General features: G+C 36.1%; 1 protein-coding gene and 10 non-coding genes across 11 annotated transcripts in view; 10 read left to right on the plus strand and 1 right to left on the minus strand.

Moving 5' to 3' along the window:
- Positions 1-282: 282 nt before the first annotated feature.
- The window catches only part of LOC139730218 (transient receptor potential cation channel subfamily A member 1 homolog), a 55,104-nt gene continuing 27,555 nt past the window's right edge, over positions 283-27,831 (minus strand). Inside the window, exons 13-27 of the mRNA XM_071641115.1 lie at positions 27,325-27,436; positions 26,018-26,154; positions 13,789-13,910; positions 12,994-13,131; positions 11,616-11,749; positions 9,863-10,023; positions 8,222-8,396; positions 6,569-6,706; positions 5,861-5,969; positions 4,740-4,831; positions 4,049-4,279; positions 3,328-3,396; positions 2,267-2,452; positions 1,276-1,482; positions 283-565 (exon numbers count right to left, since the gene is read on the minus strand). Coding sequence (XP_071497216.1) covers positions 383-565; positions 1,276-1,482; positions 2,267-2,452; positions 3,328-3,396; positions 4,049-4,279; positions 4,740-4,831; positions 5,861-5,969; positions 6,569-6,706; positions 8,222-8,396; positions 9,863-10,023; positions 11,616-11,749; positions 12,994-13,131; positions 13,789-13,910; positions 26,018-26,154; positions 27,325-27,436 — 2,194 coding nt within the window. The 3' untranslated portion in view covers positions 283-382. The remainder of the gene's footprint in view (positions 566-1,275; positions 1,483-2,266; positions 2,453-3,327; positions 3,397-4,048; positions 4,280-4,739; positions 4,832-5,860; positions 5,970-6,568; positions 6,707-8,221; positions 8,397-9,862; positions 10,024-11,615; positions 11,750-12,993; positions 13,132-13,788; positions 13,911-26,017; positions 26,155-27,324; positions 27,437-27,831) is intronic.
- Positions 16,269-16,340, plus strand: Trnad-guc (transfer RNA aspartic acid (anticodon GUC)). The gene has a single exon. It is a non-coding gene; the product is annotated as a tRNA-Asp (tRNA).
- Trnad-guc (transfer RNA aspartic acid (anticodon GUC)) lies at positions 16,849-16,920 on the plus strand. The gene has a single exon. It is a non-coding gene; the product is annotated as a tRNA-Asp (tRNA).
- Trnad-guc (transfer RNA aspartic acid (anticodon GUC)) lies at positions 17,695-17,766 on the plus strand. Its single transcript has one exon. It is a non-coding gene; the product is annotated as a tRNA-Asp (tRNA).
- Trnad-guc (transfer RNA aspartic acid (anticodon GUC)) lies at positions 18,483-18,554 on the plus strand. The gene has a single exon. It is a non-coding gene; the product is annotated as a tRNA-Asp (tRNA).
- Trnad-guc (transfer RNA aspartic acid (anticodon GUC)) lies at positions 19,410-19,481 on the plus strand. The gene has a single exon. It is a non-coding gene; the product is annotated as a tRNA-Asp (tRNA).
- Positions 19,988-20,059, plus strand: Trnad-guc (transfer RNA aspartic acid (anticodon GUC)). The gene has a single exon. It is a non-coding gene; the product is annotated as a tRNA-Asp (tRNA).
- On the plus strand, positions 20,791-20,862 carry Trnad-guc (transfer RNA aspartic acid (anticodon GUC)). The gene has a single exon. It is a non-coding gene; the product is annotated as a tRNA-Asp (tRNA).
- Trnad-guc (transfer RNA aspartic acid (anticodon GUC)) lies at positions 21,596-21,667 on the plus strand. The gene has a single exon. It is a non-coding gene; the product is annotated as a tRNA-Asp (tRNA).
- Positions 22,521-22,592, plus strand: Trnad-guc (transfer RNA aspartic acid (anticodon GUC)). The gene has a single exon. It is a non-coding gene; the product is annotated as a tRNA-Asp (tRNA).
- Trnad-guc (transfer RNA aspartic acid (anticodon GUC)) lies at positions 25,524-25,595 on the plus strand. The gene has a single exon. It is a non-coding gene; the product is annotated as a tRNA-Asp (tRNA).

Raw genomic sequence — 27,831 nt, forward strand, 5'->3', positions numbered from 1 at the left:
AGTTTGAATAGCAAAGCGCATTTACTCCATTCATGTTAAGTTTAAATATTTGTGATTAAGACTGCTGAAAAATGAAGAAAATTATAAAAATATGGAAATTTCAATCATAACCTCAGAAATATTCCTTGTCACCAGTGAGGTATTAATGAAAAGCTTTTATTTCGCTCTTTCTGACGATTAACTTCCTTTTTAAAAACTTAGTTTAAAAAAACCCGGCTTAGCCCATATTGCGATCAAACTCACATACAACTGGACAAGGAGAGTAGTAATTAATTCCTTCTCCAGATGCGCAGAGCACAAACTCTGAAGCCCACTTCACATTATGACCATGCGACATAGCTGTCATCACCGATTCACACCCACTGGGCAACTCAAGAGTTGATTAATCATCATCGTCGTCATCATCGTCGTCGTCATCGAGCACCGGTCGCTTGTCAGCGGGAACCAATGTCTTCAGCATCCGCTGCATCTTGTCCAGCTGCTCTTGTAGCTTGCTCTGCCTCTTCTCCATCTTCTCCAGGTTCAGCCCCAACTCTCCCGCATCCTCGCTCCTCCCGTCCCGCTCCTTAATTGATTAAAAAGAAATAGGGGGTAGGGACCAAACGTCCGAATTCATCGCATTCATAAAGCATTCCTAAAATTAAATCATACACACCATTATTCAATTCCTTTATTTGTTCATTCATTCTATTCATTGATTTATCGATTGGTCTGCTCTTATCTATCATGGAACACTCCCGGTGCCTTTCCCTATCGTGTAGGTTTGCAATCTTGTGTATGTATGTACATGTATGCATGTATGTATGTATGTATGTACAATGTATGTATTTGCACGTACGTTCTATGTGAATCTATGATATTTTTAGTTCATACTGTTTATTATCTGTCAATTTGGATTTCCCTTTATTATCTAATTATTTTCCATCGTGTTGATGAAACGTTATGATCTATTGATGAAATTCACCGTGGTATTTCTTAAATTGTATCAAATTTTTTATGTATGCCTAATTGATTTAATATCCTAACCTAACAATAACGATGCAAAACATATCGATTCTATTCATTAAAACATGTCAAACAGCATTATAATAGTAAATTATTGCGTTTTGGACAGTAAACACTATGAGACATTAGAATCCATATCCCTAAAGGGAAAAAGTGATTAAAAGAAAGTTGTAGTCATCATTTAACATTAAATCATTAAAAAGGAAAGGAAAAAGTGTCTAGGCAGAAAAAAAAAACACTTTTTTTTTCAGGAATGGATGTCATCTGTACCTTTTCCCTGTTCTTCGTGCTAGCCTTAGCAGGAGAGACTCCAGCGCTACGGGCCAGTGTCCGACGAAAACTCGCATGTGGAGTGCGTCGCGAGTAACGGCTCCCACTTCGCCGCAACTCTAAGATGGATTTCTCGAGGAGGCGGAGGCGATGACGAAGGTCATCGATGTTATCGACAGTAGCCAGCGAATTATCGATTGTCATGTCCTGTGGGTATGGGATTCCGGTAAATATCAAGAAAAAGTGAATCGTTTGCCATCGAATTGTTTCTCTTGTGTTGAATAAACGAATTAAACGCATACCTGACATGCCTGAATAGTGATAGATGCAAACAGTGGCAACAAGATCACCAATGGACGAGCACATAAGTACATATTATCATATCGAGAAATTCTGAATGAATCACATTTCATCATATCTAATATTTCATGTTATTTTCATTTTACCCACATCTTTGGGGAACTTTTAATGAATTTGGGCGAATGACAAACCAAATAAGTTCAGATCATCGAGTTTCGTTGCATTGCTTAATTTTCATGATCCCAGCATTAACATACTACACAACACGGACACATCGAATAATTATGCATAGTTTTATACGAGTGTAAATGTGATTTAAAGGAAGGCCTCAAGTCATGTCATGATTGGTCATAATCTTACCACTTTCGCTCATTGTGATACTACTCTATGCATTCCTAATACTGAGAAAACTTGCTGAAAATATTTATCAACACGTTCATAATTATCGTTACCGTTTCCTTTTCCCTTTTTCTGGATCGAGAAACTGGAGAAAGAACTAACGTTAAAAGTGAAAAAAAATACTAAATAAACTCAATGTAATGAAGCATCGACAGGAAAATAAAGATAGTAATATCATTAAAGAGATGTGTCAGAGAAATGTGGATGATAAACTGTTTCGCCAAATGTTGATGTGATTTGTAGAACTTTGACGGTGTGCGTTGCCATGGAGATTGTGACGTGACGTGTTCACCTTGTCAGGTTTCTTTGCGATGAGAAGAGCCTTGGCCAAGAAGTCCTCGTCACCATCCAGCTTGCTGAGGTAAGCCAAAAACCCGTCAAATCGGCCCGGTTTGGTACATAGCCGTTTCTTGCTTACGATAGAGGAGCGCCAAACAAGAAGAGGCAGAGCATGCTGGACCTCCATCGCCAGATCCACCTAGGTGATCGATTAGTAGAAAACAACATTGCACAGTGTACAGTGTTGCACAAATTGAATATGATGGCAAAACATGAGAGTTTAAATTCCCTTTAGAGAAAACCGACACTAAAGGTTATCATTCTTTATTCCAATGGCGAAAATTATCATGACGGCAATGAGGGAATTATAATGAGTTGACTGTGAAAAGGAGAAGCAGATGCTATTGTTTTTTTCCTCGATGCAATCTCCCAATTCTTGAGCTCCACTTGTCCCTGCCCTCCATTCATTCATTTATTTATTCATTCATTCATTCATTCATTCATTCATTCATTCATTCATTCATTCATTCAATCCTTATTCATTCATTCATTCATTCATTCATTCGTTATCTTCCTTTCCAAACAATTTGCATAAATATTACAAACGTTGAAAAAATACTGTGATATACAATGTACTTCATGTGACATGGCATAGCGTCACATAGAAACGCATCTTATTTCATTACAGACTGGAAATGACAATTCCACACCAAGCATAACATTAGCCCTTGGTTTTGCTACTCTGTCGTCTGTTTGTGATGATAATGGCGAAAATGATCTCTCCTATATGAATGCAAAAGGAAAAATCCTTTGACTAATAAATTAGTTTACGCTTTTACGCCTTTGTCTTCCTATATAAAACGGACAGACCATTAACACCGTAATCACTGTAAGTTGACGTAATGTGCTATATGCAAAACTCATGAACATAACTTGGGATATCCCAAAGTTGCCGTATGTTGTTTCATAGTACGTTGTACAAACAATCTTTTGTTCTTTCTTTTAACACACGGTTCAATACTAGTTATTAAAGAAAAATGATCACTTGCATAATGTGGAAAAGTAGTCTCTTACCTGCATGGCAAGCTGGTGAAGTTTTGCCTTTTCCCTGATACCGTGTATGTCTTCCACAGCTAGACCCACCTGAGACAAGTTAAAGACAAATAATTGATCAAGCTTAATAATTCTGTACGCTGTTTTATACCTGTCAGAGTTGTTCATGTGCAAACAAAATAGATCTCCCTAACTGATGAAAGTTTTCTGCATCAAAATAAGTTCATTCTTGTCGTTAGATTCCAGACACACAGCTATCATACAAATAAGAGTGTGTATCAAGGAATGCCTTTGTGCATGTATGTTTCTACCAATTGACTCATTAACTAATTCATTGATTTCTTCATCTACCTATCTATTTGTCTATCTATCTATCTATCTATCTATCCATCTATTTAGTTATCTATGTATCTTTCTATCTCCGTATCTATCTATCTATCTATCTATCTATCTATCTATCTATCTACATCTATCTGTATCCATGCATACATTATACATAATATGCTACTTATGCAATTTGTTTTCTAGCGAAATCGATGATGACTGAAATGTTTAAGAAACACTTCACTGTTTTGCATGTTCGATCTGAATCACAATGTCCTGTAACTATAGTTTCGTGACTCTTCTCTGTAGATCCGAATGATTCTTTTTCACAAAGTAGTAAAATAAAATCACTTTCAATGGAGTTAAGTGTCCACTAAAACAAAGGAATCACGTAATCTGTAACAAAGCGTGACGTCACCAGAAGATTTCCGAAGAGGATGGGCATGACGGCCAGCATGACGGTGAACATGATGGACGTGAGCTGGGGGTGGAAGACTTTGTTGAGGAAGTAGGCCTCCTCCCCATCCTGCTCAATCGTGTTCTCCGTGCCCAGATAGTTCTGGCCGAAGAAGATGTCGTCGAAGTTGAATTCGCCGAGGAGCATTGTGAAGACCTTCATGATGCAGTACTCGAGATTGTGGAAAGTTTCCTGATGGGGTTGTGATAAGACAATGGCACATGATTACAGAAAGAACATTCCATGTCAGAACAACGTTGGCATGGTTGCGGAAGAGTGCGCATGCGCCTCGTTCACAACAAATCAGTAGCACAATATACTGTGAAGGAAGACGGATTCACCTGCTATCTCACTGTGTTGTTTTAGTCTTTTTACCTGCATTGTCTGTACACAAGAAGATTTCGCAGGAAGCATTGACCAAAAAAAAAAAAATGATCTCGTTTGCACGTAAAGGGACAATCTTTGCTTTGTGCTCTGAGTCCATTTTCGTAATTGCCACTCCCTATGAACGCTGTGACTTTATTTCATGACCGCACAGCTCGTGAGTAAATTCGTTACCTATATTCATACGGTTCGGAGAACCAATTGCGTTTTGAATAGGCCAGACACTTCTACTGCAAAGGTGATTTATATTTCAAAGGCGAGATATTACCTGATTCATGAGCAGCGTGTAGAAACCCAATGCAAAGGCGACGAGGAATAGGAGTAATAGAATGACAATCTTGAGAAACGTCCGTAGTATATCTGGAGCAAGGAATAAGTAAACAAGTGTATATTGGTCATTTTTTTAATACACTGAACGTTAGACCTCTATAACCGACACGCTATACACAGTAACAGTAACACCCCTGTTCTTAAAATAACTATCATGCCATATGTCGACAAAACCTACGTTTGAAAATCCTGAAATTGATGGTTTTAAACGGACTCAGTAAAGATAACGAAAAGTCTTGCCTTCGGTCACTACCACCGATACCAGAGTTGTCAAGGGATGCCTTAATTTATCTTATCCACTGAACAAAAATAGTTTCTTGATATCAGATACTATACAACCGCTATTATTTCTGCTTTTTATTGTTGTTACTTGCTGCTACCACAACAAGAGCTACTATAAGGGTACTATACTACTACCTCTACTACTACTACTACTACTACTACTACTACTACTAATAGTAATACCACTACTAATACTAATAGTACTTTTATTACTATTACTATAGTTCCACTACTACTGCCACTACTACTGCTTCTACTACTATTACTACTACTACTACTACTACTACTACTACTATTACTACTACATGTACTACTACTACTTCTACTACTACTACTACTACTACTACTGCTACTACTACTATATACTACTACTACTACTACTACTACTACTGCATCTACTACTTCTTCTAGGGCCTACTAGTTCTACTATACCCCCGCTCTACCTGCCTGTCAATAGCACCAACTGACCTAACAACTTTTACTGCTTCAGGATTTCAAGTACCTAAATTGTTTAAATCGGTATAGCTATCATCGTCATCATTATCATTATCAATATTATTCTTATATTTGTAGGTGTCGTTATGTAACGATGATAATTTGTAATAAAGGCCAGAGTATCTATATCTAAATACATGAAAGTAGATTTTACCATCAATAACCATCGTACTACGTAGTCATCACTATCATCTTTACAGTTTATCATGGTGTTATGAAGGATATGCTCGCTATAAGATGAGTGTGCATTCAACCACACTTCTTGGCAGGAAGCAAACTTACAGGTGAACATGATGACATATATTCCTAGCGTTGAGAATCTCCGCGTGAATAAGATGAAATTCAACCAGGCGACGAAGATTGCCACTGCTCCACATTGCCATTGCCAAGCCTGCACAGGCAAGAAGATATCAAAATTAACATTTTAAAACAACAAAAGGGCAGAATATGCAGCAAAGAGTGGGGTTAGAAAGGAAATATGACGCTGAAGATGACTTAAGGAGTAAGGATGCAGAAAAATAATAAACAGAAAAGGAAAATCAAAAGAAAGTTAATCCCTGTAGCAGAGTGAGAAAGTGAGAGGGAGGATGTGAGGGGGGGGGCAATAATTTGCATGGATGACAACAATCACAAAAGAACAGTACTTAAATTCATATTAATGATTCTTGCGTCGAATTGTAATTTAATTCAATTAGCTGAATGTTTGTGAGGGTGCCAGAACGAGCAAAAACGGTTTGGAAAAATCTCTGTTTAGTTTGCATTGTTTTGTTTCAAACAAGCCTCTATGATTCAAATGCCCCTTCCATGGGTCCCAACTCATGCAATACAATAATTTTGCTTTTGTTATTGATGTAATCATCATTTTTACAGCCTCTCTAAAACAGCATTTTCTACCACTTTTTTATCCCATGATGAAGTAGTATGAAACAAACAATGCAAACAAAACATTTCAGAATGGGTTATACTTTGGAACGCTGTATGAACGCTTACCTCTCGGAGCATGACATCCTCTTTGTAAAACTCGTGGCTAATTGGCAGAACTAGGAGAATGGCGAGGACGTAGAGAGAGACTTCGAGAAAGTTCCCCCAATTCAGGTAGGATTGTCTTTGCCATATCACCTGACAGACCTGAATAAAAAAGGAACAAAAACCTTTATAAGTTCATCGGGCACACTGGAGCATGTGTGATGTTATTCGTAAATTCTGCTGACTCGAATTGCAATTGTCATTAGCCCACTAATTACTAATGTTGTTATTGTTGATACCATTATGCACTATAATTATGTAGGAGGGCTGCATGCAAATCTATAGCTACGCTTAAGCTGTAGCCCGTCCGTATTATTATTGTATTGCTACGTTTTGCTATACATTGTAAAGGCTATGAAGAAAATACTTTGTTAACAAACTTATGCCTATGAATATGTATGCAACCATCAATTTATGCCTACATGTACATGTACATGTGTGTGCACGTACTATGATAATACAGGAACCAATAAATCAAATCAAATAGAATACATAGGGCATACAATGGTTATCGTTATTATCAACGTCAGGTCGCTATCATTATCCTATGGCTGTCATTATCATTTTCATAATCTCAATGTTGTCAGCATCACAATCCTCATCATAATCATCACAACCATCATCATCACTATTAACATCGCAATCATTATCATCACCATCATCATCATCATAATCATCGTCACCATTTTCATCATTGTCATCACCATCATCACAATCAACATTATCAGCACCTTAAAGGACAAGTTTACCTTCATAGACATGTGGGTTGAGTGAATGCAGCAATATTTGTAGAGCACATCATTGCGAGTTTGAGGAAAATCGGACAATCCGTTCAAAAGTTATGAATTTTTGAAGTTTCTGCTCACTCAAGGCTGGATGAGAAGACTACTATAACTTGTGATGTCACATGAGTACAACGATATAAAGAAAGAATAAAGAAAATTCACCATATTTTCACTTTTCTCGCATAACAAAAGAACGCTTGACTTCTCTCTTTCAGAAGGCAGGGGGAATAATATTACCCTTAGCATATGTCAGTAACAAGTCGAAGAAATGTGCACTTTATTCAAAAAGAAAAGTTTTGTGAAATTCTCTTTTTATTTTCTTTATATGGTTGTACGCATATGACATCATACACTGTAGAAGTCTTCTCATCCAGCAGTGACTACGCAGATACTTTAAAAATTCATAACTTTTGAACGGATTGCCCGATTTTCCTTAAACTTTCATTGATGTGTTCTACTAATATTGCTGTATTCACTCAATCCACATGTATTTGAAGGTGGACTTGTCCTTTAATAATCCCCGTCGCCCTATCATCGCCATCGTCATCACCGTCACCATATCATCGCCATTGCCATCACTATCATCAATTACCTTCATCACCAACATGACTATCATCACTATTTACCACTATCACAATCATCATAATAGTCGCTGTTATCATCATCAGCTTCACCATTTTTGATGTTGCATTTTTTTAATGTTTCTTATGCGACAGATATATGGCGCTATACAAATGCTGCGGATCATCATCATCATTTTGCCATCGCTGTATCAGAGTTAAGATGTAGACAAATTGCGATTATAGTTTCAAGCAAATACGGCTTAATTTACCTCTCTGATGAGGTTGATACCAGACAGTCCCAGGATAATCCACGGGCCGATCTCCCCAAAGAGGAAGAGTGTGAGCTCGCTAAAGCCATCCACCCACCGTTGCTGACCGTCGACGTACCAGTCAACCATACTTATCCCGTCACCTTCCACTTCGGTCACATTCTTGACGTAGTATCTTGTCAAATAGACGGAAAACACCAACGGTAACATGGTTTGCATTCTTCGACAGTCTAAGGAGTTTCATGTGCCTACTGCAACTGCAGAAAACGCTTGAGCACAATTTATAGTTTAAAATGCAATCCTGTAAGATTCAATAATCTAATTTAGATTAAACCAGATTGGCGATGATTGCAACAAAATAAAACAAAAAAATGTTGTAGTCATTTTCGCGGTCATAATCTAAATGCAACATTGCCCGTAAATGCAGGGAACACACCATATGCAACATACGCTGAACAAACTTTTCCAGTATTTCTTTCAGCTCCATAATCCCTCTCGTCGCTCAGATCTCTCCCCTTCCCCAACCATTGCCAACTATCTATCCGAAATCCGATTTTTTTTTGTGGAAAAATACACACAATTTCCGTCTAGCACGAAAGAAGGAAAACAATATAACACATAGTTCCAATGAAACTGCTTGACGCTTGGCTCACTTGATCGATCATTAATCAATCATTCAATCTGAAACACTTATGCATTTAACGGGTGCATCGACAAATTCATTCATCTGCTTATCTACGTAACTAGTGTAAGTATATCATACACATAATCTTTCTCTCTATTCTCTCTCTTTATAATTATTATGTATAGTACAGTTGTATTAGATATAATTATCACATAAGCAAAACAATATACAATCTATCTATCCATCCATCTATGTATGTACTAACTTACCTATATACAAAGAGCTTGATCGCGAAATGAGCTAAGCACCATTACTAAGTACATCTATAATCAGAAGGAACAAAATAAAACCTACCAGTGTTACTTCCAGTCGTCATCTGTAACATAACAAGGAATATTCTTGAAGTCATGATTTAAAGATCCAATCTCCTCTTAGTCTTATTCACTTTCTATTTTTCTCTGCTTTTTAAGTACTTTAACAGCAAGTATATCAACTTAACAAGAATGGAATTTACTCGTTTTGCAATCAAGCTCTTATTATCTATCTATCTATCCATCTATCTATCTATCTATTTATTTATCCATTTATTTATTTATTTATTTACAGTGTATCTATCTATCTATTCATCTATCTATCTATTTATCGATCTATCTATTCATCTATCTATCTATTTATCTATCTATCTGTTTATCTATCTATCTATCCATCCATCTACCTATTTATCTATCTATTTATCTATCTATCTATCTATCTATCTATTTATCTATCTAGTATCTATCTATCCATCTATCTATTTATCTATCTATCTATCTAGTATCTATCTATCTATTTAGTATCTATCTATCTATCTATCTATCTAGTTATCTATCTATCTGTCTATCTATTTATTTATTTATCTGTCTGTCTGTCTATCTATTTATCTATCCAGCTATCCATCTATCTATCTATCTATCTATCTACCTATATATCTATCTATCTATCTATCTACGAGTAAACAAACATCAGGGGCTTTCTACCTCGGCGGCGTGACGACGATGTACCCAGTGAGTGCGGTGAGAAAGAGCACGTAAAGAATGAGCGAAACGGAGTAGAGCTTTCGGCCGATCGTCACCCACTTGTGGTTCAGGAGGCTAGACACCAAGGGGTGGGCAAGGAGCGCCTCTCGCTGGGATGATACCTGTTGGAAATTTGATTTTGGTTGTTTATATGTTCATGGCAAAGATTTTTAATTCAAAAATGGTTATTCTGTATTTAATTTGACTTAGCAGACACCTATAAAGAAACGACTTGTGATACCTGTGCCTGTAACACCCTATATTATACAAATAATAATATGAGTTGTGAGTGCATCAGGGCACGAATATCGCACGAGGCGCGAGATAAGCCACTGGTCTATTCAACAAGGCGCGTAGCGCCGCGTTGAATAGACCAGTGGCGAATCTCGCGCCGAGTGCGATATTACGTGCCCCAATGCACGAACAAAATCATTCGTTTTATACAACACCTTGTCCACAATCACAGTATTAAATTAGTGACTGCCAACTCATGAAGGCCCAAAAATAAATGTAACAATTAGGAAGGAGAATTGTAAACCACCCTGTGTACTGCTTTCGAACACTCGTCATGATTCGACCACACAGTCACAGGAATCACAAACTCTGCAGGGTCTATACCCATTCTACACTAACGTTAGACCGAGTTAGGCCTGACTGTTAGGCCGATCTGAGATGTCGGTAGATCTAGTAGTAGGTCTAGACTTTGTCTATTTCCGAAAATGATTTTGTATAAAAACACAGAAAGATAATCAAATTACGGTTTCTCAACTTGAAATGAAGTCTTGATTTTGGGATCACTGTGGTCCATGTAGCAGATCAGAGTCAAAAGTAAAAACACAGCAGTAGGGAAGGCCGCAATACATGCAACTAGCTAGGTAATGTAGCTGCGCGTTAACGTTAACGTTGCAGTACTCCGCCGCGCCTGGTCTGTGAGACTTACCGGCAGCGCAGCGCAGCCGGCCAGCACGTAGTTTGCTGGCGCTTTGCTAGTGTGAGCCACAGAACTCTACTGTAACAGTGAGCGGCCGTGCAATAGTAGCCCCCTGCGAAGCCGTGCTATAGTACCTTCGAGCCGTGCAATAGGCCCATGCCAGGGGCCTATTGCATGGCTGTCACTCTCAATGAGTTTGATAGGTATTTTCTATTGAATGTCATATGACATGTTCTTGGCCAGTCACAATTCGACATCATTCTGAGGTGTTGTATAAACGTGCATACTTATAGTATGTAGTCCAGGTGTTTGTGCAATAATATAAAAGATAGAACACACTCAATTTCATGCTGTCAATACTAACAATTTATTTTGACACACAAATTTTCGGGCGAGTTGCCCTTTCTCAAGTGATTCTTGTCAAAATAAACTGTTCTGTTCTATCTTTTTTATTACATAATACAGATGCGTAGAGAGAGAGAAAAAAAAAGTCGAGGTAGACATTTACATCACTTAGCTGCATAGGCATCGATAGTTCCTACTCTTGGTATTATGAGGTATAGACCTACTTTTCGAAGCATCACGATTCATAAAAGTACGAGAATAACGCGAATTTTCTCAGAAAAAGAGAGAAAAAATAACTGGCAGGTGGCTTGGATAAACATGTTAGGTTTCCTGATTGGTGCCCTTTTATTTAGCCATAATCAATTTCTTCATCATTTTCTTCAAAGATAACGACTGCTCTTGGAGTTTGAAATTATTTTCGAAGATGAACATTCTCACCATGATGACCAGTGGGTGGTTCTCAGTGAGGATGTTCGAGTTCTTGGTGTAAGGAACGGCGTCGTGTTTGAGGTAGCCATCGGTGGTGAAGGGCGTGGGCTTCGTCTGCATTACGGCAGGACACATTGCTTGCGCTGTGAGTGTGACAACAGCAATGAAAATTGAATCGTTATCGTAATGATATTCCACTCGATAGTTTTCGTAACAGGTGTGTTATCGCATATCTGCCTGTTGAATAATGTAAAGAAGCGGACTACTAAACTTTGGCTAAATTCAGTCGTACACTCGTAAAACATCCGAGTCAGAACTGACCCGGAACTGGGTCCGTTGGGGTCATACACCGTTACGGGTCAGAAATGACAAGGAATGGGGTCAGATATGACCCATTCAGAGTCATGAATTGGGTCAGTGTTACCACATTCGGGGTCTTCATGACCAAATTCCAAGCCATTTCTGACCCGGAACGGTGTATGACCCCAACGGACCTAGTTCTGGGTCAGTTCTGACTCGGGATTTTTTAGAGTGTATAAATAACGTCTTGAAAATGTTGTTTTTGATGCTATAAAATTATATGTAAAATAGCATTCACTGTTGCAGTTTGTCTATTTGTATGAGAAAATATTCCGGAGCTTTTTCTTGAAATCGCCTTCAAGGAATATTGAAAAAGGTACGAGGGCTTTTAGTCAAGGTAGGAAACAACAAGCATCGCAAAGGGAGAGGAGGAATAATGTGTCTGTAATCCGTGCACAAACAAAGTATAATAATGAAAGGTATGGGCACAAAAAAGGAGCCAGACATAAAAAGAACAAAAGAGATGTGCACATGACAATAACGGGGAAACAGTCACGGATAAGCCGTATAAGAGAAGTACTTTCCATTGATTGATCTTTTGCTTAACAACAGGAGGATTCATTCATTTAAATGCATTTCTTTATGTTTTATGTATATTTTCAATGACTCATTTATTTATATCTTCACGACTTCATAGACTATTCCTCTGCATAATTAAATAATTGCATTAGATAACGACTTTATGTAGTTATCGCTGGCGTCTGTGTTTATCAACTTCATTACATGTTCTTAAGTTCAGGTAAGAAATAAGTGTCAATCAAGTGGAAAAGCAATCCCAAGGTAGTCTAGAATACAGACCCCTTGGCACTATACGCTACACTTTTCAGACTCGGTGCTGAATTACAATCCCGCATTAACGTAACAAAGAAGGGACGGGAATGGGAAGGAGTACTTTGTAAAGGAGAAGTACAGTCTCGTAGGTGCAGTGAAACCTATGTAAAAATTAATGGAAAACTAAAGGGCCTATTCCTAGGTACGAGAGAACAGACGACATAGACTTGTGCTGTGGGAGACGAGAAAAACTTACCCGGTGTTTGATGAATCCAGTAGGCAAATGCATCATCGATGAGTTCGTAGTTGAATTCGATCTCCTGATAATCATGTGAGCCTGCGCAGTTGGCACTCACCAAAGTGACGCAGTTGTCCAGCACTTTCTCCGCAACGCCTTAGAAATAATGAAACGAAATAGAATAAAGTAAAATTAAAGAAATAGTGCTTGTATCTCCGTACATACCTGCACGGCTTTTCGTATAGCCGAGTACAAAACAAAATGTAGAGGAAACGTTTCACAGAAACATCTCTCAAAACATTTCCCAAAAGCACCACAAACGCTTAATATTTATTTGCCTATGTTGAGTGAAAGCACGCATTACTTTGTGATAAAGCTTAAGATGACCTTATATTGTAGCATTTACAAATTAATGCAAAGGTTATTGCTTTGAAGAATTATTGAAAGGACATTTTTCATAAATACTCCAAAACTAATGGTAAACGTCATGGAGAGAACGAAATGAAATAACGAGTCACAAAAAAAAAAAGAAATGGGGCGATACTAATAATGTGCTGTAATGTATACGAAGACTTAACAGAATTTGTTGTTGACAGAGGGAAATGATTTATTTTTGAAACACAAACTGGAAATAGGCCTATGCAAAATGAGTGTGCGCACTGGGCTTATTGCTATTTCACGGTGTGGTTATACTTTGTGTGAACTAAAATGATACACAGACGTGATGACCATGACAGTAAATGACACAATGTACGAAAAAAAAGAGGAGATAATGATTATGCGCTTGGAAGCAGAAAGATCAAAACTACAAACCTGGCATTTTCCGAATGAGTTCCCGCATGGGTGTGTTGGAGGTGCCCGTCTTGGAGTCATGCCGGGCTGAGCAAAGGACCTCCCACCATTTGTCGTGGTTGAGTACGAGTGTGGCCACTCCCCTATGTGTCGAACAGCAGTATAGGAGAAGGGATAAGAGTCATAAGATTGATGGAATGGATAGTTGTCGCTTGTAGAGTTAATAACTATAATTGAAAATAGAAATAGTGGCAGTGGAAGCAGCAAGGGCCCAAGTAACTCCCAGTGGTAGTAGGGTATAGTTCGTAGTATAGTTAGCAAAGGTAAAGTTAGTGGTAGTTGTTTGGTAGTAGTAGAAGTAGTAGTAATTACAATAGTAGAAGTTAGTTTTAGTGGTTACAGTAAGTAAAATATTATAGGTCTAATAGTAGTAGTTGCAGCAGGAGCGGGTGCGTTGCTAAAGTTCGAGTTTCCAGTTTCCAGTTTCAAGGTAAAACACTAGATTTCAAGCAGCCGATACTTGCGAATTGTAAAGCCTGTTAGAACTCAGGAAAAACCGTTATATTCTTTTTCACATATTTGAAGCTCTACGACAACAACGGAATCAAATTTTGTGATTCAATGGTGAAAAAGGTGGAGATTTACGGTACAAGCTCTGGAGACTCTGTTCTTTTCCTTGTCATTGAATTAAAGCTTTGCGACGATGGCAGCATGTGACTGTTTGCAGCTTTATTAAGAGCAGTTACACACTTTTCGCAATTCAATCACAAAATTCAATAACGATATTGTCATAATGACACAGTTCAAACTTGAATTTAGTTAAGTTAGTGCTTCTGGCACGATTTTTTTTTTTTTTTTTTTTTTGTTGATGCTTCCAAAAAATCAGAAGCTGTAGTACACTCTTTTTTTACAATTCAATCAGATGCATATACACAGAAATTTCATTAACTGAGTTTCATTAACTGACTGAGGTTGCTGATATAAATGGCTAAAATCAGAATTGTACATGTGCTGGGACCAAGTGCAATATTTTGATTATTACAATACGTGTATTTGATGTACTTTGTCTAGTGTTATGTTACTTGTCTTTCAGACATGTATACATATATACTTTTTTCCTTTACATGTGAAATTTTGAAATGGAGACTGTTGAGAAGATTTTTATGCCTTAGTGCATGATAATAAACGATTTGAATCTTGAATCCTGAATCTAGTAGTAGTAGTAGTAGTAGTAGCAGCAGTAGTAGTAGTAGTAGTAGAAGTAGTAGTAGTAGTAGTAGAAGAAGTAGTAGTTGTAGTTGTAGTAGAAGTAGTAGTAGTAGTAGTAGTAGTAGAAGGAGTAGTAGTAGTAGTAGTAGTAGAAGTAGTAGTAGTAGTAGTAGTAGTAGAAGGAGTAGTAGTAGTAGTAGTAGTAGAAGTAGTAGTAGTAGTAGTAGTAGTAGTAGGAGTAGTAGTAGTAGTAGTAGTAGTAGTAGAAGGAGTAGTAGTAGTAGTAGAAGTAGTAGTAGTAGTAGTAGTAGAAGGAGTAGTAGTAGTAGTAGTAGTAGTAGAAGGAGTAGTAGTAGTAGTAGTAGTAGTAGAAGTAGTAGTAGTAGTAGTAGTAGAAGGAGTAGTAGTAGTAGTAGTAGTAGTAGAAGGAGTAGTAGTAGTAGTAGTAGTAGAAGTAGTAGTAGTAGTAGTAGTAGTAGAAGTAGTAGTAGTAGTAGTAGTAGTAGAAGTAGTAGTAGTAGTAGTAGTAGTAGTAGAAGTAGTAGTAGTAGTAGTAGTAGTAGAAGGAGTAGTAGTAGTAGTAGTAGTAGAGTAGTAGTAGTAGTAGTAGTAGTAGTAGTAGTAGTAGTAGTAGTAGTAGTAGAAGTAGTAGTAGTAGTAGTAGTAGTAGTAGTAGAAGTAGTAGTAGTAGTAGTAGTAGTAGTATAGTAGTAGTAGTAGTAGTAGTAGTAGTAGAAGTAGTAGTAGTAGTAGTAGTAGTAGTAGTAGTAGTATAGTAGTAGTAGTAGTAGTAGTAGTAGTAGTAGTAGTAGTAGTAGTAGTAGAAGTAGTAGTAGTAGTAGTAGTAGTAGTAGTAGTATAGTAGTAGTAGTATAGTAGTAGTAGTAGTATAGTAGTAGTAGTAGTAGTATGATAATAGTAGTATATAGTAGTGGTGGTAGTAGTAGTTGTTGATGTTGTTGTTGTACACGTATAAACATAGCAGCATAAACTAGTAGGCCTAGTAGTAGAAGTAGTAGCACCCATGCAAAGAAATATAAAAGGAAAAGCCGAACAGAAGATGAGAAGGATTTTGTATGCGTACGTGTAATTTTCTTCGTCGTCGAGATTGAAGGGTTTTAATGATACACTGTACTAAAGTGCCATTGTAAAGTCAAACCCGTCAAACTCAGGTTTTTACCATTTTCTTTGTAGGGCTGTTCATCCGTACGTCATCGCACAGGAAGTTTTAATTCTCTAGTGACCGTGGCCGCTGGAATCTGACATTATTGTGCACTAACGTTATCAAATCTTCCTTGGTAGTATAGTGGTAAGTATCTCCGCCTGTCACGCGGAAGACCGGGGTTCGATTCCCCGCCAAGGAGATCTCTTTTTTTTTTTTTTTGGTGTGTTTTCTCTCTCTTTCTTTCAATCTATTTGTTTTGTTTCGCTTCATTTTTTTCTATTTCTGTGCTTGCTTTAATATAAAGCCAATTAGTTGTGTATTTCCATATAATGGGCAATCTTGAAGAATGAAATTCCAAAGGCAGCTTTTTTTTTCTTTTGTCAGTAGAATGTGCGTGCGTGTGTTAGTATGTGCTGTATCAATTAAGATTATCCTCTTTATTGTGTTATTGTCAAATAATTCAGGAGCTATTCTTGTTCATTTTTACATGCTGTTTGTCTACCCCCACCAAAATTTATCATGACCAGTGTGTTTATTCAATTATCTACTATTATCAGTAAATAATTGAATAATTTTTTGGTCATTAGAATATTTGTGTGTGGGTGTGTGTGTGTGCGTGTGTGTGTGTGCGTGCATGAGCTTGAATGAATATGGAATCGTGTATGAATATAATATTGACAGCATTGTGTGGTGGTGTTGTCAGCCCTTCCTTGGTAGTATAGTGGTAAGTATCTCCGCCTGTCACGCGGAAGACCGGGGTTTGATTCCCCGCCAAGGAGGTCACTTTTTTGTTCTCTCTATTTTTTTTTCAAATCTGTCTGTTTTAATCTTTTTTCTTTCTAATTGCATTTTGATCGTCCCTCTTTACCAGTTAATCCTATTTATACATTTCCATAGGAGAATAGGTTGAATATTGATGAATGAAATTTGTCATGCGGTTGTTTTATCATAAGCATATCTTTATATGAATTGAATTGAATTGAATTGAATTGAATTGAATTGAATTTAACATTTCTGTAGGTCTATGTATCAATGAAAATTATATGTTTTGTCCTAAATCTTATTTGAATTGAAATGATTTGAGTTGAATTGAAAGAGTTGATGTAGAAAAACATTCAAGCCATTCCTATCCATCTTTAACCTGATCTCTGACTGTCACACGAAATTTATCATGACTAGTGTACTTGTTTAATCTACTAAATGACTGAACAATGAGCATGGTGGGATTAATCATAGGAATAATAAATTGAGTATGAAGTATCAACAGGTAACGATTCCATATGAAATAGTTTCTTCTGTTTTTCCCCAGTATTAAGGTTTTTACATTATTCAAAGGGAAAGCTTGCCCACACCATTTTTTTCTATTTCTTCTGCCCTTTTGTCTTCTCTATTTTCTTTTTCAAAGATCGAAACAGTGCCGTTGTCATGAGTTTTCTTTATTACAACCCGAAGTAGCAGCGTTTGCTCATGCGTATTAGAGGATGAAAGATTAACGGCCGAGTGGCTTTGACCAGTGAATATTGACAGTATTATGCCAACGCGCTTTCAACTCTTCCTTGGTAGTATAGTGGTAAGTATCTCCGCCTGTCACGCGGAAGACCGGGGTTCGATTCCCCGCCAAGGAGATCACTTTTTTCGTTCTCTCTTTCGGGCCGTTTGGTGTGCTTCAGTCTTTTTTTTCTTCGTATGTGTGTTTATTTGGTCATTCCTTATTTAGTGAAAAATCATGTAGTGTAATCTTTCATTGATATGAAATTGATGCATGATATTCAACAGGCAGTTGTTTTGTCATAAACATTTTCTTGACTATGTGTTGGCCCATGATTGTATCAATAAAAATATGTTTTTAGAGCATAATGAACTGAACTAAATTGCATTCAATTTGAATGACTTGATAGTGTTATTGTCGAAAAATATTCAAGCCATTGAGCATTTTGTCATGCCACCTTCCTCCGTGCGCACTATTTGTTTATGATTATGAAATATTGGTTATGATTCTATTATGAAATCGTTTCTTCTTCCGTTTTCTTTTTCTTTTTCAAATGAAAGATTCTTACATTATTTGAATGGGGAGTTTCTCCATACCACATCATTTAATTAATGTAATTAGGCGCTACATTACAAACTATATTAGCTCTTCTGCCATTCCAAAAAGAAAGATTCATGAAGAATCTGTCAATGACATGTTTTTTTTATGACGAAATGGTGCCATCGTTAAAAAAATGTCTTTATTTGACAACCCCTCGGACATTTGTCCATGCTTAAAAGGATGAAGGATTAATGCCCGAGTGACTTTGGCCCGCGAATATGGACACTATTGTGCCTACGGGGTGTCAACTCTTCCTTGGTAGTATAGTGGTGAGTATCTCCGCCTGTCACGCGGAAGACCGGGGTTCGATTCCCCGCCAAGGAGGTCTCTTTTTTTTCGTTCTCTCTTTCAATCTGTTTGGTTTGCTTAATGTTTTTATTATTTTTTCTTTGTTAATTGTGTTTATTTTGATCATTCTTTCTTAAGTGATAAATAATATAGGTATACATTTTCACAGGAAATTCATACATGATATTCTACAGGCAGTGGTGTTGTCTTAAACATTGTTTTTTAATGTGTTCATCAATGTATCAATGAAAATATGTTCTTTCTTAATGCATAATGAATTTAATTGAAATAAATTTGATTGAGTTCAAAGTATTGTCAAAGAATATTCAAGCCATTGTTGCCTACTTTTGTCATGCTATCTGCCTCCACGAAATTGATTGTGCACTATATATGATTATGAAATATTGGTTGTGATTTCAAAGCGAAAAAGTTTTCTTCTTCCTTTTTTAAGTTTGGAGAAGATTCTTACATTATTCAAATTTGAAGTTTCTTCATATCACTTCATTTAATCAACGTCGTTAGGTGTTAAATTACAAACTATTGAAAATTTTCCTGCCCTTTCGAGGGGAAGCATCAATACTAAAAGACAATATCAATGATAAAGTTTTTATGACGAAACAGTGCCGCCGTCATAAAATTTTGTTATTAGTGGAAAGAAAAGGGATTCCATTGGGATCCCGACGCAATCACTTTTTTCTTTGCTCATTTTTCCAATAATGAATTATATTCATTTCTCGTCAGTTTTCTTCTGTTTGCGTTTGTTAAAATTTAATCATCTTACAATCCCTAGAACGTTTGCCCCTACGTTATAGGGTTACGGTTTAATGCACTAGTGATTTTGACCAGTGAACATTGACAATACATGTATTGTGCAGGTACGCTATCAACTCTTCCTTGGTAGTATGGTGGTGAGTATCTCCGCCTGTCACGCGGAAGACCGGGGTTCGATTCCCCGCCAAGGAGATCCTTTTTTTTTTTTTTGGTGTGTTTTCTCTCTCTTTCTTTCAATCTATTTGTTTTGTTTCGCTTCATTTTTTTCTATTTCTGTGTTTGCTTTAATATAAAGCCAATTAGTTGTGTATTTCCATATAATGGGCAATCTTGAAGAATGAAATTCCAAAGGCAGCTTTTTTTTTCTTTTGTCAGTAGAATGTGCGTGCGTGTGTTAGTATGTGCTGTATCAATTAAGATTATCCTCTTTATTGTGTTATTGTCAAATAATTCAGGAGCTATTCTTGTTCATTTTTACATGCTGTTTGTCTACCCCCACCAAAATTTATCATGACCAGTGTGTTTATTCAATTATCTACTATTATCAGTAAATAATTGAATAATTTTTTGGTCATTAGAATATTTGTGTGTGGGTGTGTGTGTGTGCGTGTGTGTGTGTGCGTGCATGAGCTTGAATGAATATGGAATCGTGTATGAATATAATATTGACAGCATTGTGTGGTGGTGTTGTCAGCCCTTCCTTGGTAGTATAGTGGTAAGTATCTCCGCCTGTCACGCGGAAGACCGGGGTTTGATTCCCCGCCAAGGAGGTCACTTTTTTGTTCTCTCTATTTTTTTTTTTCAAATCTGTCTGTTTTAATCTTTTTTCTTTCTAATTGCATTTTGATCGTCCCTCTTTACCAGTTAATCCTATTTATACATTTCCATAGGAGAATAGGTTGAATATTGATGAATGAAATTTGTCATGCAGTTGTTTTGTCATAAGCATATCTTTAACATTTCTGTAGGTCTATGTATCAATGAAAATTATATGTTTTGTCCTAAATCTTATTTGAATTGAAATGATTTGAGTTGAATTGAAAGAGTTGATGTAGAAAAACATTCAAGCCATTCCTATCCATCTTTAACCTGATCTCTGACTGTCACACGAAATTTATCATGACTAGTGTACTTGTTTAATCTACTAAATGACTGAACAATGAGCATGGTGGGATTAATCATAGGAATAATAAATTGAGTATGAAGTATCAACAGGTAACGATTCCATATGAAATAGTTTCTTCTGTTTTTCCCCAGTATTAAGGTTTTTACATTATTCAAAGGGAAAGCTTGCCCACACCATTTTTTTCTATTTCTTCTGCCCTTTTGTCTTCTCTATTTTCTTTTTCAAAGATCGAAACAGTGCCGTTGTCATGAGTTTTCTTTATTACAACCCGAAGTAGCAGCGTTTGCTCATGCGTATTAGAGGATGAAAGATTAACGGCCGAGTGGCTTTGACCAGTGAATATTGACAGTATTATGCCAACGCGCTTTCAACTCTTCCTTGGTAGTATAGTGGTAAGTATCTCCGCCTGTCACGCGGAAGACCGGGGTTCGATTCCCCGCCAAGGAGATCACTTTTTTCGTTCTCTCTTTCGGGCCGTTTGGTGTGCTTTATTTTTTTATCAGTTTTTTTTTTTGTATGTGTGTTTATTTGGTCATTCCTTATTTAGTGATAAATCATGTAGTGTACTCTTTCATTAATATGAAATTGATGTATGATATTCAGCAGGTAGTTGTTTTGTCATAAACATTTTCTTGACTATGTGTTGGCACATGTATCAATAAAAAGATATGTTTATAGCATAATGAACTTAACTAAAATGCATTCAATTTGATTGAGTTGATAGTGTTATTGTCAAAGAATATTCAAGCCATTGAGCATTTTGTCATGCCACCTTCCTTCCTCCGTGCGCACTATTTGTTTATGATTATGAAATATTGGTTATGATTCTATTATGAAATCGTTTCTTCTTCCGTTTTCTTTTTCTTTCTTTTTTTCAAATGAAAGATTCTTACATTATTTAAATGGGGAGTTTCTCCATACCACATCATTTGATTAATGTAATTAGGCGCTACATTACAAACTATATTAGCTCTTCTGCCATTCCAAAAAGAAAGATTCATGAAGAATCTGTCAATGACATGTTTTTTTTTATGACGAAATGGTGCCATGGTTAAAAAAAAATGTCTTTATTTGACAACCCCTCGGACATTTGTCCATGCTTAAAAGGATGAAGGATTAATGCCCGAGTGACTTTGGCCCGCGAATATGGACACTATTGTGCCTACGGGGTGTCAACTCTTCCTTGGTAGTATAGTGGTAAGTATCTCCGCCTGTCACGCGGAAGACCGGGGTTCGATTCCCCGCCAAGGAGATCACTTTTTTCGTTCTCTCTTTCGATCTGTTTGGTTTGCTTAATGTTTTTATTATTTTTTCTTTGTTAATTGTGTTTATTTTGATCATTTTTTTCTTAAGTGATAGACAATATAGGTATACATTTTCACAGGAAATTCATACATGATATTCTACAGGCAGTGGTGTTGTCTTAAACATTGTTTTTTAATGTGTGCATCAATGTATCAATGAAAATATGTTCTTTCTTAATGCATAATGAATTTAATTGAAATGAATTTGATTGAGTTCAAAGTGTTGTCAAAGAATATTCCAGCCATTGTTGCCTACTTCTGTCATGCTATCTGCCTCCACGAAATTGATTGTGCACTATATATGATTATGAAATATTGGTTGTGATTTCAAAGCGAAAAAGTTTTTTTCTTCCTTTTTTAAGTTTGGAGAAGATTCTTACATTATTCAAATTTGAAGTTTCTTCATATCACTTCATTTAATCAACGTCGTTAGGTGTTAAATTACAAACTATTGAAAATTTTCCTGCCCTTTCGAGGGGAAGCATCAATACTAAAAGACAATATCAATGATAAAGTTTTTATGACGAAACAGTGCCGCTGTCATAAAATTTTGTTATTAGTGGAAAGAAAAGGGATTCCATTGGGATCCTGACGCAATCACTTTTTTCTTCGATCATTTTCCAATAATAAATTATATTCATTTCTGGTCAGTTTTCTTCTGTTTGCGTTTGTTAAAATTTCCTTATCTTACAATCCCTAGAACGTTTGCCCCTGCGTTATAGGGTTACAGTTTAATGCACGAGTGATTTTGACCAGTGAACATTGACAATACATGTATTGTGCAAGCGCGCTATCAACTCTTCCTTGGTAGTATAGTGGTAAGTATCTCCGCCTGTCACGCGGAAGACCGGGGTTCGATTCCCCGCCAAGGAGATCACTTTTTTCGTTCTCTCTTTCGACCTGCTTAATGTTTTTATCAGTTTTTTCTTTGTATTTGTGTATACTATGTCATTTTTTTCATGATTGATAAATCATGTTAGTGTAAATTTTCATAGGAAATTAATATATGATATTGTCAGGGCAGTTGTTTTGTCATAAACATGTTTTGGGGTTTTTTTGTGGGGAAAAAACGTTCTTTCTTAAGGCATAATGAACTGAGTTAAATTGAATTGAGTTAAAAGTGTTGTTGTCAAAGAATATTCAAGCCATCCTCGGTTGTCGATATGTCATGCTATCTGTCTGCCTCCACGAAATTGATTGCGCACTACGTTATATCTATCTACATTCAGCAAGAAAAGAAAGTAAACACTTTTTTTCGAGTTCATATTTTTCATAGAAGATTTTGATGAATATCAATGTCAATTATATACCATATTAGAATTAATTTAATTGCCTATCAAGCTAGCAGGTTAATACGAAAGGAAATTTTACGCATGACTGAACACATTCGTTTTTGTCCTCCAAAGCACAAAAGTAAAAATTGAAAAAAAAATGACATGATTTTGACAACAAAAGACCAGTTTAACACAACGAGAGACATGAATGAAATAGCAAAAATAAGTTTTGTTCTCTTTATCTCTTTATAACCTCCAACAAAAACAAAGTGGGGCACTGAAGGGGGAAATAATAATTTTCTGTCAACTGAAACTTAAAATGATACAGGGAATAATATGCATAAATGTGGTTAAATGAACAGATTTTTTTTTTCTATTTCATTCTTTTATTTTTTTAGGATTCATAAGACAAATTAAGGAACCAAACATTATTGACAATTTTCTAATTAAAAAAAAACAACTAAAATTTCTGCCATTTTTGTTAATTATTGCTTCTTCTCTTATTTCGTTTGAATTTAGATTTGACAGAAGAGTCTTCATTTTCCTCCATTATTTTTAGCCTTCATTGATCTTTGGGGCTTTAAAGATATCATGGAGATCATAGGTTTATTTTTGGAACTTAATTCATGTTGCTTTTTGTGTGAAATTTGTTGTTTGTTCTCATTGTTATATGGAAGGGCGCCTACGCATGAATGACAACTTGCTCAGTTTGGATTTTTTTCTTTTGTGCCCTGGAAGAGAAAAACAAAGGTGTTCACTCATGCGTAAAGTTTTCCTTTTTGTTGACCTACCGGGTTGATAGCCAATTAAATCATCTTTGATATGGTGTATAATACATTAACTTTTAATCAAATATTATATGAGAAATATAATCTTGAAAAAGTGTTTACTTTCCTTTTTTTGCTGAGTGTATGATTATTGAATATTTATTTTTTCATTTATTTACTTATCTATTCATCTATCTATTTATTTACTTATTTATTTATTTATTTATTTATTCATGTATTCAGTCTTCATTAAAAACAGGGTAGTCTTTTCAGAGCCAAAAGTCCTGCTCTCAAAGAGAGCCCTGTTAACATGAATATACAATTTTATATCGGAACATAATAATAATATAATAATAATAAGGTCTTATTTACCCAGGGTAGCCTCTTCAGTGTTGCCACTGCTCTACCAGAGGGCCCTGCTATTATTATTACCCTAGCGTCGCCAGGTACCCATTTATACACCTGGGTCGAGAGGGACATTGTGGGTAAAATAAATTGTGGGTAAAACATAAATTTATGTGTGGGTAAAACATAAATTTACATAAACTAATGTAAACAAAGTAATTACGACAAAACCAAAATACACCAAGTCAAACACAATAACAACGAAACAGGAAAAAAAAACAGAAACAATAAAACTAAGCTCATAACAGAACAAGACACTATACATAACAAGACAGGGTTCCCAACGTGCCACATAACAGTTGTGGCATCAGTTGGTGCGCAAAACTATGAGAACAATAAACCAGAATTTGCGTTAAATCTGCACTTAGAAGTTAATTGATTGTATTTGGGTCTTAAAAAAGATGAGTGTTGTTGCCGTTCGAATATGGGTTTGGATTTTGTTGTAAATACTTGGTGCTATGAAAGAAAAGGAATTTTTTTTTTTTTTAATTCGGTGTTGGGCTTTGGAATGAATAGTGGATTTAGAGTAGAATAACGGGTGACATATAAGACGTTTTGTGGCAAGATCATTCAGGTAATACGGTGCTAAGTCATCAAGTATCTTGAAAACAGAAATACAATACTGATAGTTGATTCTACTGTCGACACTTTGCCATCCAAGTCTATTCAAAAGAGTTTCTTTGGTAGTTGAGTAATCCGCATTTAGAACAAGTCGTGCATATCTATCTGTTCTGAGTTCGTTGTAATTTGACAAGACCTGTTTTGTTACATTTTTCCCAAACCACCGAGCAATAATCTAGGCATGTGAGGTAAGATAAATGAGTAATACAGGTAGAAAGGCCTTTATCCTCCTGATACATGCTATTGCTCGATTAACTTTTCTAATTATATTAGATACATGTAATGACCAGTTTAAACTCTGATCAAAAATTACACCAAGATAATTGATATTTGTAACATTTTCAAGGTAATCTTCTCCGTGAGTATAATGCTTAAGATCTGATTTCATAATATTGGTTATGATTTCATCATGAAATCGTTTTTTCTTCCGTTTTCTTTTTTTTTTAATTCTGGGAAAGATTCTTACATTATAATTCAATGGGAAGCTACTCCATACCACTTCAGACAATTAATGTCATTAGGTGCTACTTTACAAACTATAGTAATTTTCTCTCCTTCCGAGAGAAAGGATTCATAAAGACTCTATCAATGATAAAGTTTTTACGACGAGATACTGTCGTTGTCATGAAATTTTCTTTAATTTACAACTCCTAGCAGCAGCGTTTGCTCATGCGTAATAGAGGGATGAAGGATTAATACCCGATATTGACAGTATAGTGCCAACGGCAGTCAACTCTTCCTTGGTAGTATAGTGGTAAGTATCTCCGCCTGTCACGCGGAAGACCGGGGTTCGATTCCCCGCCAAGGAGGTCACTTTTTTTTCGTTCTCTAATTCGATTTGTTTATGTTATTTTGCTAAACTTCTATCTATTCTTTTTTTCTTATTTGATTAGATGAATCCACATAATGTTTTGTGAAACTTTTCCTTGTAAGAAATTAATGACAATGTTTGAAAAAAAAAATAAAGATTTTGTAAAATTTCCCAGATAATATATTGCGTATTCATTCTTCTGTATTTTTTCTTTTATTTTTTTTTCCAAAGACTCTTTGGAGTGTCAAAGATTTGATCAAAAGCTTCTTCGAGAAGTTAGAAGTCACTTTTGGCAATAAGGAACACGTAACGCAGAGATGGATGTTGACCCTGTCATAAAAATCAGCGACCAGTTTGTACACATTAAATGGAATACTGACAGGGTGATGAAAAGAGTGATATGAACACAACATTACTCACTCGTGACCGTGTTTGATTGCATGATCGAGGCAGTTCATGCTCTCCCAATCCTTTATTGTGACGTCAGCCTTTCGCTCGAACAGGAGTCGCATTATCTTCATCTGGCCGTTGATGGCAGCAAGGTGAAGGGGCGTGTTCTGATGATCGACAAACAAAAGGAGTTGTAGTAGGAGGATAAGGAGGGGGTAATGTAGATGATTAAAAGGGGGAAGAAGAAATACAGAATTTTCTTTTCTTTTCTTTTCTTTTTTTACATAATTTCATACATAAATCAAATTTCTTTTCAGTTTCTTTTCTTTTCGAAGAAAGAAAATAATCGTGTATATTACTTCCAGTAGCAAAATTCATAATTTTATAGTATTACATGATATTGTATGAGGAACATACATAAGGAATTGCACAAAATTATTGTATTTATTAGAAACAGGAAAAGAGAAATTAAAGGTGCAGAAGAAGAAATATAAGAAATAAACACAAGGAAGCGGTGAAGGAAAAAGAACAGAAACAGTAACATGTATCATGAAGAGGAATTTGTTTAGAGATTTTCACATTGACGTTACAAAAAAAAATAAACAAGTGCTATTAGGCCTTCAAGTAAAGGCTTTGTAAAAAAAAAAAAAAAAAAAAAAAACCTGACAGAAGGAAGAAAATGAGATAATATTTAAGGAAATCACCCCACCCCCCCCCAAAAAAAAGTGGTACACTTAAAGGCATAATTTACCATTTGCAGATGAAACAAAAACCCAGCATTACTGCTGCAAAATAGTTCTAAAATGTGAGTTAAGGATAGCAACATCCAATGTAAAAATTTGAACAAGTATAATCAATGTTATACATCGTTAAATTTACAAAATGTGAACAATAGTTCTAATAAAAATGTTTCCAGACTAAATTGTCTACAGTTATGGTTTAATGAGATAAATAGTGATATCTCCTTATATTGTAGGCTTTACTGCAAAAATTTTATATGGCAGGATGTTCTGTAATACCATTGACGTACACATATGCATAAAAAATTATATCTTGAACATTTTTAATCACTGCTCCCAAAGGTATAAACAGGACCTTTAATGTGCAAGTCATAATAAAAAAAAAAAAGAAAGGTAGGAAACATTACTTTACATCACACTACATAACCATGGCTTAATTTAGTTCAGGTTTGATGTATACATACATTTATTTCACCTCAATTACTATTCGGCTCTTCGAACTTGACTTATGTTTTGGGGACTTTTTTTTTGCATTTTACAGGGTTTTACAATTTTACAATGACTCATTACGAATATATATATATATATATATCCTACTCCTTTGCCGTCGACTGGATCCACGGGGCTCTTGGCCTTTAGGAGCACCTCGGCCGTTCGTCTCCAGCCGTTCGCAGCCGCGACGTGCAGAGGCATCTGACCAGAGGAATTCCTGAGAGGGAAAGATCAATGACGACGTACGCGTCTCTTTTTTTAGCCCATTCCATACGTGGACCTTGTTCCCTGTGTATTAATTCTATTGGGTCTTCAGAATTCAGTATGGAATTGGTTAATTGAGTAGTTTGTGGTCTCTTTTCGTGTTTTAAGAGGGGAAGAAATGATCATGAGACCAATCTAGACTCAGAACTCACTTTGCTATCACGTATTTTTTTTTTAAAAATGGAGAAACAGTTGAAATAGTCAAAAAATATTTTTGAAATTTCTCCTTTCTCGTCCTTCTCTTTTCCATTGTTTGATGTTATTGCTAAGTTTATATAAATCCTTTTTTTATGAATTTAATCTATCATGTTTTGAGCAGCTGAATAGTTTGACATGACGTGTACTTTG

This window comes from Diadema antillarum, unplaced genomic scaffold (genome assembly GCF_040938485.1).
Source record: "Diadema antillarum isolate AM-2024a unplaced genomic scaffold, OU_Dant_1.0 seq00000298_RagTag, whole genome shotgun sequence".
Classification (NCBI taxonomy): Eukaryota; Metazoa; Echinodermata; class Echinoidea; order Diadematoida; family Diadematidae; genus Diadema; species Diadema antillarum.